This window comes from Sphaerodactylus townsendi, linkage group LG05 (genome assembly GCF_021028975.2).
Source record: "Sphaerodactylus townsendi isolate TG3544 linkage group LG05, MPM_Stown_v2.3, whole genome shotgun sequence".
Classification (NCBI taxonomy): Eukaryota; Metazoa; Chordata; class Lepidosauria; order Squamata; family Sphaerodactylidae; genus Sphaerodactylus; species Sphaerodactylus townsendi.
This window is the reverse complement of record NC_059429.1, coordinates 34,172,213-34,187,155: the sequence shown is the minus strand read 5'-3', so window position 1 is coordinate 34,187,155 and position 14,943 is coordinate 34,172,213. Positions and strand designations below refer to the sequence as shown.

At 40.2% G+C, this 14,943-nt stretch overlaps 1 protein-coding gene across 3 annotated transcripts in view; it reads left to right on the top strand.

Annotated features, from left to right (window-relative positions):
- The window catches only part of KIF14 (kinesin family member 14), a 54,606-nt gene that overhangs the window by 768 nt on the left and 38,895 nt on the right, over positions 1 to 14,943 (top strand). For all 3 annotated transcript variants that reach the window (XM_048498447.1, XM_048498448.1, XM_048498446.1), the window contains exons 2-8: positions 823 to 2,029; positions 2,952 to 3,206; positions 4,968 to 5,058; positions 5,746 to 5,841; positions 7,390 to 7,442; positions 8,181 to 8,211; positions 9,430 to 9,537. In XM_048498447.1, coding sequence (XP_048354404.1) covers positions 918 to 2,029; positions 2,952 to 3,206; positions 4,968 to 5,058; positions 5,746 to 5,841; positions 7,390 to 7,442; positions 8,181 to 8,211; positions 9,430 to 9,537 — 1,746 coding nt within the window. In that variant the 5' untranslated portion in view covers positions 823 to 917. The remainder of the gene's footprint in view (positions 1 to 822; positions 2,030 to 2,951; positions 3,207 to 4,967; positions 5,059 to 5,745; positions 5,842 to 7,389; positions 7,443 to 8,180; positions 8,212 to 9,429; positions 9,538 to 14,943) is intronic.

The following is a 14,943-nucleotide window of genomic DNA, read 5'->3' as shown; positions in this document are numbered from 1 at the left end:
AAATCCCTGGTAAGTGATAGAGTGTAGGCATCCAATGGCATTGTTCCTAAGAAGCTGTGAATGAAGGAGGAATTAGCACCCATAATTTTCATTATTTGAATTATTCCTGGGTCTCAAAACTTCATGTGGTGCCATTCAACAGATGCCACAGTATGCTGACTTTTAGGAACAGATCAAAGTTTTATAGGAAACACAGGCAGGTTGTTGCATGAAGTCCCATTGTAGTGAGGCAGGATGCATTTTAATTTGACAGTAGGCTGACTTGGGGAGATGGCTAGGGGACAGGTTGAATGCTTAGTTGTCACACAAAACCACCAATAATATGAACAGTAGATTTCAGGGTCCTGGTAAGAGTATCTTGGGCATAGAAGATCCAGGAAGAAGCGGTGTATTGATTCACAAATCTCCTTAGATCTTTTGTTGAGACAGAGTATAAACCTGGACAAAAAACTGTTTCTCATCCATACTATTTGGTGGTCCTCTATTTATAATTTGTGGCAATAATAAAAGTGGCACATGGACAAGTGTATTCATAGGTTTTAATTCAGAAGTTTTCCCCCATCCTTCCCCCAGATTGTTCCTTTTCCATTGAAAAGGAAGTTTTAATTTTGGTTGGCAAACAGCCATGTAAATTTTTCAGTTCAGATTTCCTTTTATACAGTTATTTTGAAAATGACACAGTATAACTATTTATTTAAAGAAATCAACATCTGATTTAAACTCAGACAATTTAAACAATCTGTCAGGATAGCTTTACTAAATGTAGACCACCAAACTGCTAAATAGTTTTACATATTTGAAACTAATATTTTATTTTTACAGATCCCTTGGTAGTACGTTATAAAGAAAAGACTAGCAGTCAAGTATTCCCTGGAAAAGCTTACAGAAGATAGTGTCTGTCCTAAAATTCCAGCTTGATGGAAATGCCTATCTATCCTGTACCTAAAAGGTGCCATACTGATACACTTGGGGTTTCCTCAAAAAAATATGCCCCAGAGAATATCATTGCTAAAAGCAACGGATTTGGCCCTCAGGTTACATCACAAGCAACAGGGAAGGAGAGAGATACACCACTATCACAGTCCTGGAGCAAAACTGAAGAAATAAATAGAACCTATGTGATTTCTGCCTGCAAGAAATTGGGTGAGGCTTCAGTGGCATGTACGAGTGAAGGTAAGAAGCTGAGCCTCCAAAGAAGGACAGTGGCAAGCAAAGGACATTTTGATCAGGACGCCGCACTTGATATTGATACTACACAGTCCCAAAGGCATCCGACACTACAGCAGCGTCTGAGGACTGGATCAAATGAGAAGTATAAAATAGACAACGCTCTTGAAGGCAGAATGAAAAATGAAGTATCTCTCACACAGAAGAGCAATGAAACTTTATTTACACCAAAATATAACAGCAAGGACACTCCACTTGTTAAAAATGGCCTTCAGTCACTCAGAGATCATACAGATATAAGGAGAAGTTTGGAACAGAAAAATGATTTCCTTTTTAATCACAATGGTTCCGGTGGTACTAGGAACTATTCTTCTGTGAAACAAAGGGCAGTCGGTACTAATTCACAAAATGAGGTTCTTCGTTCAGTGCCATTAACAGCTGCAAAACCTGAAATCAGGACGTTAAAACTGGCTGAAAAAGTTAATTTCAGTAAGTTCAATGAGACTGGCAGTGAGCAAAACAGATCTATTAAAAATGGAATTTTGGAAAGACAGAAGACACCAAGGAAAGTGATAGCAGAAGGTATTAAATTTACAGGAAAATATGGATCTCTTCAAGATGCCAAAAGTCCTGGTCTCTCCACTGTAAGGAACAAGACAACATATCTTCAAATAATCCCGCAGAAGAAATCCAGTGTTTCTAATCCTCTAACCAATAAAAATAGAAGGGAACGAGAAAACAGCATGGACACTTTGCTGAAAGACAATACTCCAATTCAGAACACATGCACCAAAGATGATCTTTTCAAAGTGGAAAACAGTAAAGTGACTGTTGCAGTGAGAGTACGCCCCTTCAGCACCAGGTCTGTCATTTTGTTATCATGTTTTGTCTGAGATATTTCAGCATACCTCTCTGAAATGATACAGGTTTTTAGCCACCTTTCTAACAAGAGTTTCTGTGGCACAATATTCTTTTCTACTGGTACTATCTCATGGTTAGCATATGTAGCAAATGTTCATAAGATGACTTCTAGTATTGCATGCGAATCGGCTCTGTACAAGGCTGGGGCAAAATGATGTGGTAAAAGCTTTGCTAACTAGTATCTTTGGGGAATGGGGTTAGCTAGTTAACCAAATATGCTTTTACATGCTGAAGAGAGAAGCAGTTTCAAATGGTCTGCACCTCTATCCCCCCTTGGGACTGCTGCCCTCTCACTCCTTCAGTATATATGAGTGACGCACTAAGTGATGGTTATGTGTCAGACTTAGCTAGGCCAAGTGGTCCCCTCTGCTCAAAGGGCAACTCATGCTTGGGTGGAGGGGGAGTATGTGCCCAGGATTGACACCTCTGTGCTAGGTAGGCCGGTTAACCAAGTTTTCCAGTTAAGTAACACTGAACACATATTTTTCTGTACTACATATTTCCAGCGCTACTTTAAGAATTAGGATTTCATATTTGTAGTTACTCCAGACTTGAAAGATGTATATTTAATTGAACTCGTGTTTCTTTTCCTCTGTTATTATAATTCTAGAGAGTGTCTAAAGTCCCACTGTTTTCCAGTTATCTATAGTACAACCTAAACAGTATTATTCTAGTGTACTGTAGCCCAGACAATTCATCGATAGCTCAAAATTCAGAGCTTTTGGTCAGTATGTCTTGATTTTTCCACACTGTAATTTTGTATACACTTTCAAATGTATCATATAGAATCAGTTCAGGACAGGAAATTGTTGTGGAATGGGTTCAGTTTTTCAATAAATCATTTTATTTTGTGTCCTATTCAGAGACAAAAATGAAGAAACATTGCAGGTGGTATCTATGTCAGGACAAGAAACTGTTGTTCACCACCCAGATACAAAACAAGTGTACAATTTCATTTTTGACTTTTCATTATGGTCGGTTGATAAGCAACACTGTAACTTTGCAAGTCAGGAAATGGTCTATCAGTCAGTGGCTTCCCCTCTCCTGGAAACAGCCTTTGAGGGATACAACACCTGCCTCTTTGCATATGGACAGACTGGCTCTGGGAAGTCCTATACGTAAGTTGGGTTGGCAATGTTGTATGCTTTTTCATGTGTTTCCTTCTGATATTCTCACTGAAATGCTATGCTTACTTGAAAGGCACCAAACTAACAGTATGGAGAAAATTCTTCTCAAGTTTGTATCTGGATAAAATTGCATTAACTGAACAGACATGCTTTGAAGACTGCTGTTTATGCTGTCCAGTTTTGTGAGAACTAATGTAGCATTAAGGCTATAAAACTGAATTGTGAGCTGAGAACTAACCCATGCCATGTGCTCCCTTGATGGCCTTTGGCAAGTTGGGTGCTGTGTGGTTTCCGGGCTGTATGGCCGTGTTCTAGCAGCATTCTCTCCTGATGTTTCGCCTGCATCTGTGGCTGGCATCTTCAGAGGATTCGACAATACTTTGGCAAGTTGTTATCTCTCTGCCTTACGCTGCAATACAGGGATGATAATCTTAAACTTCCTTTGAAGGAATTATTTACACGGCTGCTGTATGGATTGTTGAGAATATATGTGAAGTACTGTGTGTGGCTGTGTGGCTGCCAAGCATTTGTATGAAGTACTCCAATACTGCCTGCTAACAGCTTAGAATGGATATAGATGAACAGAAGTTGGGACTTTGCTTCAGGGAGGTGACAGTCTGCAACTGTCATTCCAGGCCTTCTAATAAGTTTGTCCACTTTATGCAGTGGATTTTAACCATGCAGATGGAGGCAACAGATTTCTTCCTTGTTGAGTGACTGATGCTGTGCAGTAGGATTATGACTTCTCTTGGTTTCAGTTGCCTGAATTCCTAGCATCCTGTCTATGTGTGTGTTTGCCATCAAATCACAGCTGACTTATGGCAACCCCTTAGGGTTTTTATGGCAGGAGACTTTCAGTAAGATGGGTTGCCATTGCCTGCCTCTGTGTTGTGACCCTGGTATTCCTTGCAGGTCTCCCATCTAAATGCTTGTCAGGGTTGAGGCTGAAAGTGTGTGCCCAAGGTCACCCAGAAAGTTTCCATAGCAGTGTGGGGATTTGAACTTGAGTTTCCCAGATCTAAGACTGACACCTTAACCACTACACCATGCTGGCTCCCTACTTAAAAAGTTACTTTAAATAACTGGTTGCACATTTTAAGGAATAACTGTCTTGGACATACACCTGCATTTGATGTTTCAAAAGAAATGTATAAGAAGCTTCTATCATTACAGCAGTTATGGCTTCGAATAAGCAATTTTGAAAGTAATTAAATTTTCCCAACAGACCTAATAGTTCTGTCTAATTAATTTTTAATTTGGTATTCTATTAAATATTTCACCATTCTATGGTAAAGTTCTGTAGGAGTAGCTAAAGTTCTGTAGGAATAGCTAAAGTTCTGTAGGAATAGCTAAATGTCTGCTACATTGCAATGCTAGATTAGAAGAAGAATTGAATTTATATCCCCCCTTTTTCTCCTGTGAGGAGACTCAAAGGGGCTTTACAAACTCCTTTCCCTTCTCTCCTCACAACAAGCACCTTGTGAGGTAGGTGGGGCTGAGAGCGCTTCAAAGAACTGTGACAAGCCCATGGTCACCCAGCTGGCATGTATTGGAGTCCACAAAATAATCTAGTTTACCAGATATGCCTCCACTGCTGAAGTGGCAGAGCAGGGAATCAAACCTGGTTCTCCAGATTAGAGTGCACCTGTTCTTAACCACTACACCACGCTGGCTCTCATGAGAAACATGAAGGGTTGTTCTGCAGAACTGAAAATTTAGTCTTGTAATATATTTCTCTCTGTGTAATTACAGCATGATGGGGTTTGATGATGACGAACGAGGAATAATACCAAGATTTTGTGAAGATCTCTATACTCGGATAGCAAATATGGAATCACAGCAGGTATTTCTTCAATATGTTAATTTGAACTAACTCTCCTTCCGGCCTATATTCCTGGCAAGAGAATCAGGTCTAAAATCTATAGGATTGGTTCCCCAACTGTTCTCAGTATTGCAGACTTTCAATCATTTTGATTTTGAGCAGGTTCAGGTGTTAAAGATTCTGGAAATAGATTAGATATTGTTGGATATAAGCCTGAGTCTTGGCATCATGCACACACTCTGCTGTGCACAAAATGAAACACAATCTAGGTGTATTAATGAAGTGCTCAATTCCTACAGTTCTTTCACTTTCAAACAAATTCATGGAGAAAAGTGAAATGTAAATGTGGGTATATTCATAATGCCTTATGTACCCTGAGTGTGGTATGTGGAGAGCCAGGGGCATAACTTGCCACATATAGACTGTCCCTGAATGTGCACTGGCTCATATATTTGATCACATTTACATAATTTTATGTGATCAGATTGTCAGCACAAGAAGCTGTTCTTCTCCTTCAGATCATGCTTTACTGATGTTTGTGATTCTATGGCCTCTTTTTCATCCTACAAAACTGGGGGGCAAAAATCACACCCCTACCCACTGAAATGCTAGGGGGGACCCAAGTTAAAGGAGTAAAGTAGAAATGTGCTTTAGAAAAGTAGAACTGAATGATCAATCCAGTTATTTGTATTTTCATTATGTTGTTAGACTTACCACCTTGAGATGAGCTATTTTGAAGTCTACAATGAAAAAATTCATGATTTACTTGTGTTCAGAACTGAAAATGGACACAGGAAACAGCCTGTAAGTTACTATCCCTGTTCTGTATGTTTAAGTTTCAAGTTAGGCTTGCTGTAGTATCCATGGTTAGATTTTCTTCTTTTATGGTTTTAATCAATTTGCAACCCACATGGTTGCCCTGAAGGATGAAGAAATGGAACTGGGGAGAATGTGTGGAAATTGCTCTGTTAGTATGACTAACAGACTTGTGGGGTTTTTTTGTGTAGTGGTGGGGCCTTAGGTAGGGGAAATAACATCAGGAGGAAAGGATTAAAATCTTGTATTCTTCACCCATCCCAGGAATTCAGCACAGCCAAATGAGGTCATTAATTATTGCAACCTTTTAAAAGTGGCAGATCTTAATTGCAAAATTTCCGTTTAACCTATAGTTTTACTTGTTAGATCTTAGTTTAGAGAATCATAGCTTTGGCATATAGTTGGTCTAAAAACCATAAGGAACTAGATTGTTGCCCTTACACGGGAACAAAACATAATTGCTGTTAACAAGCATCTGTATCAGTAAAGGGCCAAGTGTACATTTGCCAAATACGTGGGGGAAAAATGTCCCATTCTTTTAATAGAGGCTTAAAGAGATGTTTATTTAATCTATATCCCATCTTTTTACCCACTGGGGACACTTTTTTCTCCATTTTATCTTAACAACTCTGTGAGGTAAATTAGACTGAGGCCCCAGTCAATGGCCCCAGGGTACCCTGCAAGCTTTGATGGCACAGTGGTGATCTTAACCTGGGTCTTCCAAATCCTAATCCAACATGCTAATCACTACACTACTCTGATGTTTTTAAAGCTTCAGCTGCCTGTTTCCAGGTATCAAGATTTTGTTAAAGAGATAGGACACTTTTCTCCAAGCCTGTTGACAACACCATGGATGAGCAGCTCTGAAATGGCTAGAAGATCACCTGAATTCCTCTTTATTGTGAATTTGTGGAGAGGGTATAGTACAAGGGTCTGCAACCTGCGGCTCTCCAGATGTTCATGGACTACAATTCCCATCAACCCTGCAGGGGTTGTTGAGATTTGTAGTCCTTGAACATCTGGAGAGCCGCAGGTTGCAGACCCCTGGATAGTGTTTAAGAACAGGAGAACTGGGTTTGATTCCTTATTCCTCCTCATAAATGGTGGACTATTAATCTGGTGAACTGGATTTATTTCCCTGATTCTCTTCATGAAACCTGCTGGGTGACCAGGAGCCAGCCATAGTTCTCATAAAACTCTCTCAGTCCCACCTACCTCACGAGCTGTCTGTTGTGGGAAGTTTGTAGGCCGCCTTGAGGCTCCATACAGGAGAGAAAGACAGCATAAATCCAAACTCTTTCTTCTATATTGTACCAATACCCTGTTCTTGTAACATTTTCTTCATTCTGCATACTGGTTTTTCTTGTATGATTCACGTAGTGGCTAGTGTTGAATAAGTTTCAACCGTTAAAATAAAAGGAAGCCATATTGTGGATTATTTTGGGGATTTTCAAAATTCATATCATGACTTTCCCTCCTCACAAATAATTATGCGTAATTCAGGTCTTTAATAAACACTTTTTTTCTGGTGAATAGCTTCGTGTAAGAGAACATCCAATCTTTGGACCCTTTGTGGAAGATCTGACAGTGTAAGTCTTTATGTTCTTGATATTTTCATATGTCTATTGCTGGTTTGAAGGGCAGTTTGCTAGTTATAAACACAACGAGAAGCTGTTGTGAAGAAATGGGCTGGTGTGAAGCTTAGGCCTTATTAAACCAAACCGTCACAGCATTCTTTCTCACTAACCTCTTGGTTTCCATGCACCTGCCTAGTTCACAAACATTTGCTTTCTCTACTCTCTTGGGCTCCTGTTTCTCAGTTCATTGCTTGTTCTACACCTTCCTTCAACTTCTCTTGCTTCAATTTCCGTGAATCTAATCTTAATTGCCTTCTTGGTCATCTTCACCTACAATATAGTGGTGGCTAGTCTGTCCTGCATACATTATCCTAAATTTGTGCTAAATGTATTATTTCCTCTTCTCTTTTGGAAACTGGCCTGAAAAGATCTTATTGCTATTCATTTTGTTGTTGTTGGAGGGTTCATAACTGCTCGGTAATGACATAATAGCTGAACTAACAGGGACTGGAGACTTCACTAACACAAGTACAATTCAGCTTAGACTATTTTGTAGATTCAAGGGAGCCTGTGAGGAGCAGATGTTGATTTCTGTTTTTGGGATCTGGGCCATTATACACTTAGAACTGTGTGCTTAACCAGTCTGTTGACTTCATTGAACATTCTGTGGTATCAGACTCTGGCTTGTAAATGTTAACTCCCCTCCCGCCTCCCTCCATACTCATTAAATAACTTTTTATTCCTTTTTAGGAATGTGGTCAGTTCTTACTCAGATGTCCAGGTAAAATTTTTAAAATTATGAACCTTTCAAAAAACATATAAAATATTCTGTCCATTGAGATAATTTCCAGGGATAACTTCATAGAAGAATATACCTCATTAACCTAACAACTCATGTGTTTCCATACAAGTACTACTTAAAACAATTGAACATTAGCTTTGTGGAGGAGGACTTTGCACTGGTGAAAAATTACTTGCAGAATCAAAATGTCTGGTTCAATTGCTCCACCAAGTCTCTATGAGAAATTGTCTGTCTTTGTTTTTATTTATTTGCTTACACGTGTAATTATTTGCTGCCACTAAAATGCCAAGGTTGACAATTCAGTTGACAATAAAATCACCTGAAAACCACCAACTAACTCTGAACTAAGAATAATAGACCAGTAGAAGTTATAACCAGTAATATTTGCACTGTAATGGAAAATGTCCATCAGGAAAAACCATCAGTTACTTCGGGGTTATCTTATTGGTCCTGTACCTCATGTCTCTGGCAGAGGATGAGCTGCAGAGTGCTCTCTAGAGAGGTGTGAATGGTAGAGGCCTAGCCATAGTGCTGTAAGGCTGATGGTGTGGTGTTAGTCTTGCATGGTAGGGATGGTGGTACTTGATTTTTTTTACATGGCTCCATGATTTTTTAATGACATGATAAATATCATTAAAAAAAAGTTGGGTTTTTAAATTTTAATTTTTTAAATAACAAGCCTTTTGAGGGGAAAAAATCTATTTCAGGATAGTTTAAATAGTTTCCTGTTCAAGATACATTATAGTCCAAAGGTTATTCATCATAAAATAAGGATTTGTTTTTAATCATGTGGTAGGAGACTGTATATTCAAGCAATGTTTAATTTTTTTGAAAAATGAATTCCATTAATCCCTTCACAGTGTTGTGCTCTTCCAGAGGTTTCTGTAAGATTGTTTTGGGCCGTTTTTCCACATAGAAGATATTATCATGCATGCTTGGTTTTGCACCTCTCAAAACTGTAAATCTGTGTCTGCAAAGATAACATGCCTCTTCTTCACAGTAAAAATGTTATAAAATAAAAAGACTTGCAAAAAATACCTTAATCCCATTGTTCCTTTGCAAATCTACATAAACAGAATCCACCTCTTATATCTTGTGCTGAAGTCCCCCCTTCCCCCTATGTACTTGAAAGCTCCATGGCATTCAGGTTGCTCTCAAAACCCTTTTATGTTATTTCTTTTTTATTTGCATTATCAGAGATGGCTCCAGCTAGGAAATAAACAGAGAGCTACTGCTGCCACAGGCATGAATGACAAGAGTTCTCGGTCGCATTCTGTTTTTACCCTTGTAATGACGCAAACAAAGGTACCATGTGGCTGACTGACTTGTTTTTAATGACTGAATAATGTTATGGGAATTTAGTAGAAATGTAATTATTTGGTACCGACTAAATAATGTGCTGCCTGAATACTGATAGCAGCTTTCCCCCCTCCCCACTTCTTTATTTGGACATGTATTTTTCAGAAGCACTTTTTATTGGCCATTCTTGGCTCAAAAGAGACATCTGGATATCTTGTTACTCTGTTTATAAATTACATGTGTCTATTTACTTCCCTTTGGTGGGGTTGTGTTAGCATTGTGCTCAGTTTTATGCTATTAAGAATGAAACCTACTTACTGAAGCAATGGCCTTCTTTACTATTTTCTTCATTCTTGGTGCTTGACAGCTCCAGCTGTTTATCCATGGGGGCAGGACAGAATACAGGACCACTTTGGTGTTGTCATGCCCGCACAGAAGCCTTTCTTATTTTTTTATTAAGTCTAAGTTTCCCATAGATAGCATGGGTTTAGTCCTCTGTATAGTCTCCAAAGGGAGGGAATTTTAGGTAGCCCCTGTCCCTTTAAGAAATCTCCCAAGGGGCAGTCTTACTGTTATCACCCAGTAATCCCCCTGTTCAGTCAGTCCAGTTCAGTACTAGGTGCCTAAGGAGTCAGAAGGCAACAGTATTTTGTCATGTCAAAGGTGTACAGAGAGCATAAAGTTGAGGTTTACAGAGAATAGCAGCCAGATAAAGACTCAAGGAACTTAAAGAAGTGGACTTTCCTGGAAGCAAAAAAAGAACAAAAGTCTACAGCTTCTACTGTCCAGTCAAGCAAGTACTTTATTTTAGGCCGATCCTGGGAGGAGTTAGGGTCTCCATTCTTCTAAATATTAAACCTTTTGTTTGAACTGTTGAACCTTGCTTGTGACTTTCCCACTCTGTTCTGGCCGGGCACAGGGCACCAGAAAAAGTTTTGCTTGGGGAACAGAATAGGTGTAGTGGTCAGAGTATTGGACTGGGGAGTCCTAGATTCAAATTTTCACTCAACTGTGAATCTCAGGCCCCTTCTGCACATGCAGAATAATGCACTTTCAATCAACTTTCAATTCACTTTGTATCTGTGCGGAATAGCAAACACCACTTGCAAACAATTGTGAAAGTGGGTTGAAATTATTCTGCATGTGCGGAAGGGACCTCAGTAGGTGACCTGGGGCCAGTCTCTCAGTCTAATCTATCTCATATGGCTATGAGGATAAAATGGAGAAGGTAAACATATATAAAAATAATGCTGCCTTCAGCTCTTTGCAAGACTGTGGCTTAGAGCAGATGGTTGTAGAACCAACCAGGGGAGAGGTGATCCTAGATCTAATTCTATGTGGGACCCAGGACCTGGTGCAGGAAGTCAGTGTTGTTGAGCCGATAGGGAACAGCGACCACAATGCTGTCAGATTCAGTATCTCTGCATTCGAACAAGTGGCAACTACCGTGTTTCCCCGAATATAAGACAGTGTCTTATATTAATTTTTGCTCCCAAAGATGTGCTATGTCTTATTTTCAGGGGATGTCTTATTTTTCCTGTGTTCTGTTCGTCGGGCATGCTTCCAAACAAAAACTTTGCTATGTCTTACTTTCGGAGAGGCCTTATATTTCGCACTTCAGCAAAACCTCTACCATGTCTTATTTTTCGGGGATGTTTTATATTAGGGGAAACAGGGTACTAATGTAGTTACATTCGCCTTCAGAAAGGGAAATTTCTCAAAGATGAGGGGGATAGTGCGCAGGAAGCTGAAAGGGAAAATCAAGAGAGTCAAAACTGTCCAGGATGCTTGGAGGTTATTTAAAAACACAGTAATAAAAGCTCAGCTGGAATGTGTTCCACAGGTTAGAAAAGGCAGCACCCAGTCCAAAAGAAAGCCACCATAGTTAACAAGAGAGGTCGAGGAAATTATCAGAAAAAAGAAAATGTCTTTTAGAAAATGGAAGTCCAGTTTGACTGATGAAGAATATGAGAGGGAACACAAATGGTGGCAAAAGAGAAGCAAGTTAGCTGTAAGGGAGGCAAAAAAGGATTATGAGGAACGCATGGCTGCGAACATCAAGACCAGCAACAAACAATTCTTCAAGAACATCAAAAGCAGGAAGCCAGCAAGGGAAGCGGTAGGCCCATTAGATGACAAAGGAACAAAAGGTGTGCTAAAAGATGGCAAGGAGATTGCAGAGAAGTTGAATGAATTCTTTGCATCTGTCTTCACCCAAGAGGAGGTGAGGAAAATTCCTGCACCTGAACCAAGCTTCTTAGGAGGCGAATCCGAGGAATTAGCAAAGATAGTGGTAGACAAGGAAGAAGTTCTGGCAGCCATTGATAAACTAAATGTTACCAAATCCCCTGGCCCAGATTGCATTCACCCAAGAGTTCTTAAAGAGCCAAGCATGAAATTGCTGATCTTCTCACTTTAATATGCAACTTATCCCTGAAATCAGGCTCCATCCCTGAAGACTGGAAGATGGCCAATGTCACACCAATCTTTAAGAAAGGATCTAGGGGGGACCCGGGAAATTACAGGCCAGTCAGTTTGACATCTGTTCCTGGTAAATTAGTAGAATCTATCATTTAAGATAAAATTATAAAACATGTAGAAAAGCAAGACCTGCTGAGAAAGAGTCAGCATGGCTTTTGCAGAGGCAAATCCTGTCTTACAAACTTACTAGAGTTCTTTGAGGGTGTAAACAGGCATGTGGACAGGGGTGAACCGGTGGACATTGTCTACTTGGATTTCCAAAAGCCTTTTGACAAAGTTCCTCACCAGAGACTGTTGAGAAAACTCAGCAATGAAGGAATAAGAGGGGAAGTCCTCCTATGGATTAAAAACTGGTTGAGAAACAGGAAACAAAGAGTGGGTGTAAATGGGAAGTTCTCACAATGGAGAGATGTCGGGAGTGGTGTCCCCCAAGGATCCGTTTTGGGACCAGTGCTCTTAACCTATTCATAAATGACCTGGAAGTAGGGGTGGGTAGCGTGGTGGCCAAGTTTGCAGATGATACCAAATTATGTAGGGTGGTGAGAACCACAAAGGATTGCGAAGAGCTCCAAGTGGACTTTGATAAATTAGGTGAGTGGGCTCAGAAATGGCAAATGCAGTTCAATGTAGCAAAATGTTAAGTGATGCACAATAGAGCAAAAAAACCAAACCTCACATACACGGTACAGGGGTTAATGCTATCAGTCACAGGCCAGGAAAGGGATTTAGGCGTCTAAGTTGATAGTTCCATGGGAATGTCAACTCAATGCATGGCAGCTGTGAAAAAGGCAAACTCTATGCTGGGGATCATTAGAAGTGCTGAATTGATAATAAAACTGCAAAGATTGTCATGCCCTTATATAAAGCAGTGGTGCGACCGCACTTGGAGTACTTGGAGTACTGTGTCCAGTTCTGGTCGCCACATCTCAAAAAGGATATTGAGGAGATAGAAAAAGTGCAGAGAAGGGCAACAAGGATGATTGAGGGACTCGGAGCACCTTCCTCTTATGGAGGAGAGAGGCTGCAGCGCTTGGGACCTCTTTTAGTTTGGAGAGGAGATGCGCTGAGGGGGATATGATTGAAGTTCTGCTACAAAATTATGCATGGCGGTAGGAAAATGCTTGACAGAAAGAAATGTTTCTTCTTTCTCACAATACTAGAACCAGGGGGCATACATTGAAAATGCTGGGGGGAAGAATTAGAACTAATAAAAGGAAACACTTCTTCACGCAACGTGTGATTGGTGTTTGGAATATGCTGCCACAGGAGGTGGTGATGGTCACTAACCTGGATAGCTTTAAAAGGGGCTTGGACAGATTTATGAAGTCGATTTATGGCTACCAATCTTGATCCTCCTTGATCTGAGATTGCAAATGCCTTAACAGACCAGGTGATCGGGAGCAACAGCCGCAGAAGGCCATTTGGCGTCACATCCTTCTACATGCGTGAGCTCCCTAAAGGCACCTTTTGGTGGGCTTACACTAAGCAGTAAAGTAGCAGAGAGCTGGACTAGATGGACTTTGGTCTGATCCAACTGGCTTGTTCTTATGTTCTTATGTTCTTAGAAGACTGGGATAAAGTAGCAGGTATTTCCTTACTGAGGCAGAAATGGTCAGTCTTGCCATTCCTAATGTTCTGTCCCGCAACAACAGTGATAGTTGTTTATATGTTCTTCCTTCACACTCTGAGGAACATCTTCAGTAGAAGTCAATGCAGGCCCTTGGCTGATGGGGCAGGAAAGTAATCACAAGAAAAGGGAGAAATGAGTTCTGAAGATGTGTGTTCTGTTGTACATGAATTTCTCCCTCTCCCAGCCCCCAAATCATTCTGATAGTGGAGGACAATGGTTTCTAGAGTAAAAGGAATATAAAGGGGAGTCCAGTAGTATCATAAAGACCAACAAAATTTTTCAGGGTATAAGCGTTTTGCGAGTCAATGCTCCCTTTAGCCCTTTCCACACAAACCTTTTAAAATGTTTTGGGGCAGGAAATAAGATTATTCCTCCATGGAGTTCCCCATTACCTTCCCACCCCCTTTGGTTCTAAAGAAGTTTTATTTCCAGCCTCAAAATGTTTTCAGTGAATCAAAAATTATTCTTCAGGCTGAAACGTTTCCAAATGGGTTCACTTGCTGTGAAGTCTCTTTAAGATGTTTTCCACCTTTCTCTGCTGTCCCTGAACTTCCTCCTCAGTTCTGTTTTCTGAGTTCATTCTCCATTCCCCCTTACCAGTGCACTATTGTGATTTCTGTGAGTTTCTTTATTTGGGTGGAGGGTAATCTTTAAGGCAGATTTATACAACGTATACAGAATTGCAGCATGAAGCTGTGAAGCCTTGAAGCATCAATTCATGCAACTAACTAAAAAACGGGAAAAAACGTGCAATGGAGCCCAAGAATTATTTCAAGGAGATAAGTGTGGGCATACACTGAGGTAAAGGTGGGGGGATTAAAATGTTTTCCAAACGTTTTAAGTGAGTTTGTTCATAAAGAGTTTTTGGCATAGACAAACAGGAACAAAGACCTATCAGCCCAAAAAGAGGGAGGGGTTGTGCAAAAAAGGGCCAGTTGGAGTTAGTGCAGAGGTACCATGCAATAGGTGATCAGCATGATTAGAGCTGGAAAATGTGCACAGAGGTGTGAAGTCCCCAACATTATCATCTGAAATGAGACAAGAATCCTGTCCCTATTCAGTTCTTGTTGGGGGCATTATCTTGAACCTGTTGATGAATTCAGATTCAGCAATAGTGTCTTGTAATGTCTGCAAGAAGTTTCTCTGTAGGAAAACTGCTGCACTTAGGTCAGTAATAGAATGTCCAGGAAGATTAAAATGTTCTCCCACTGTTTTCTGAGTGTTGGGGGAGTATAAAGGCAAGGGAAGATATAGCGACCTTGAAAATTTTCATGAGTTTTTGCTTAGGTTACTTTATTTTG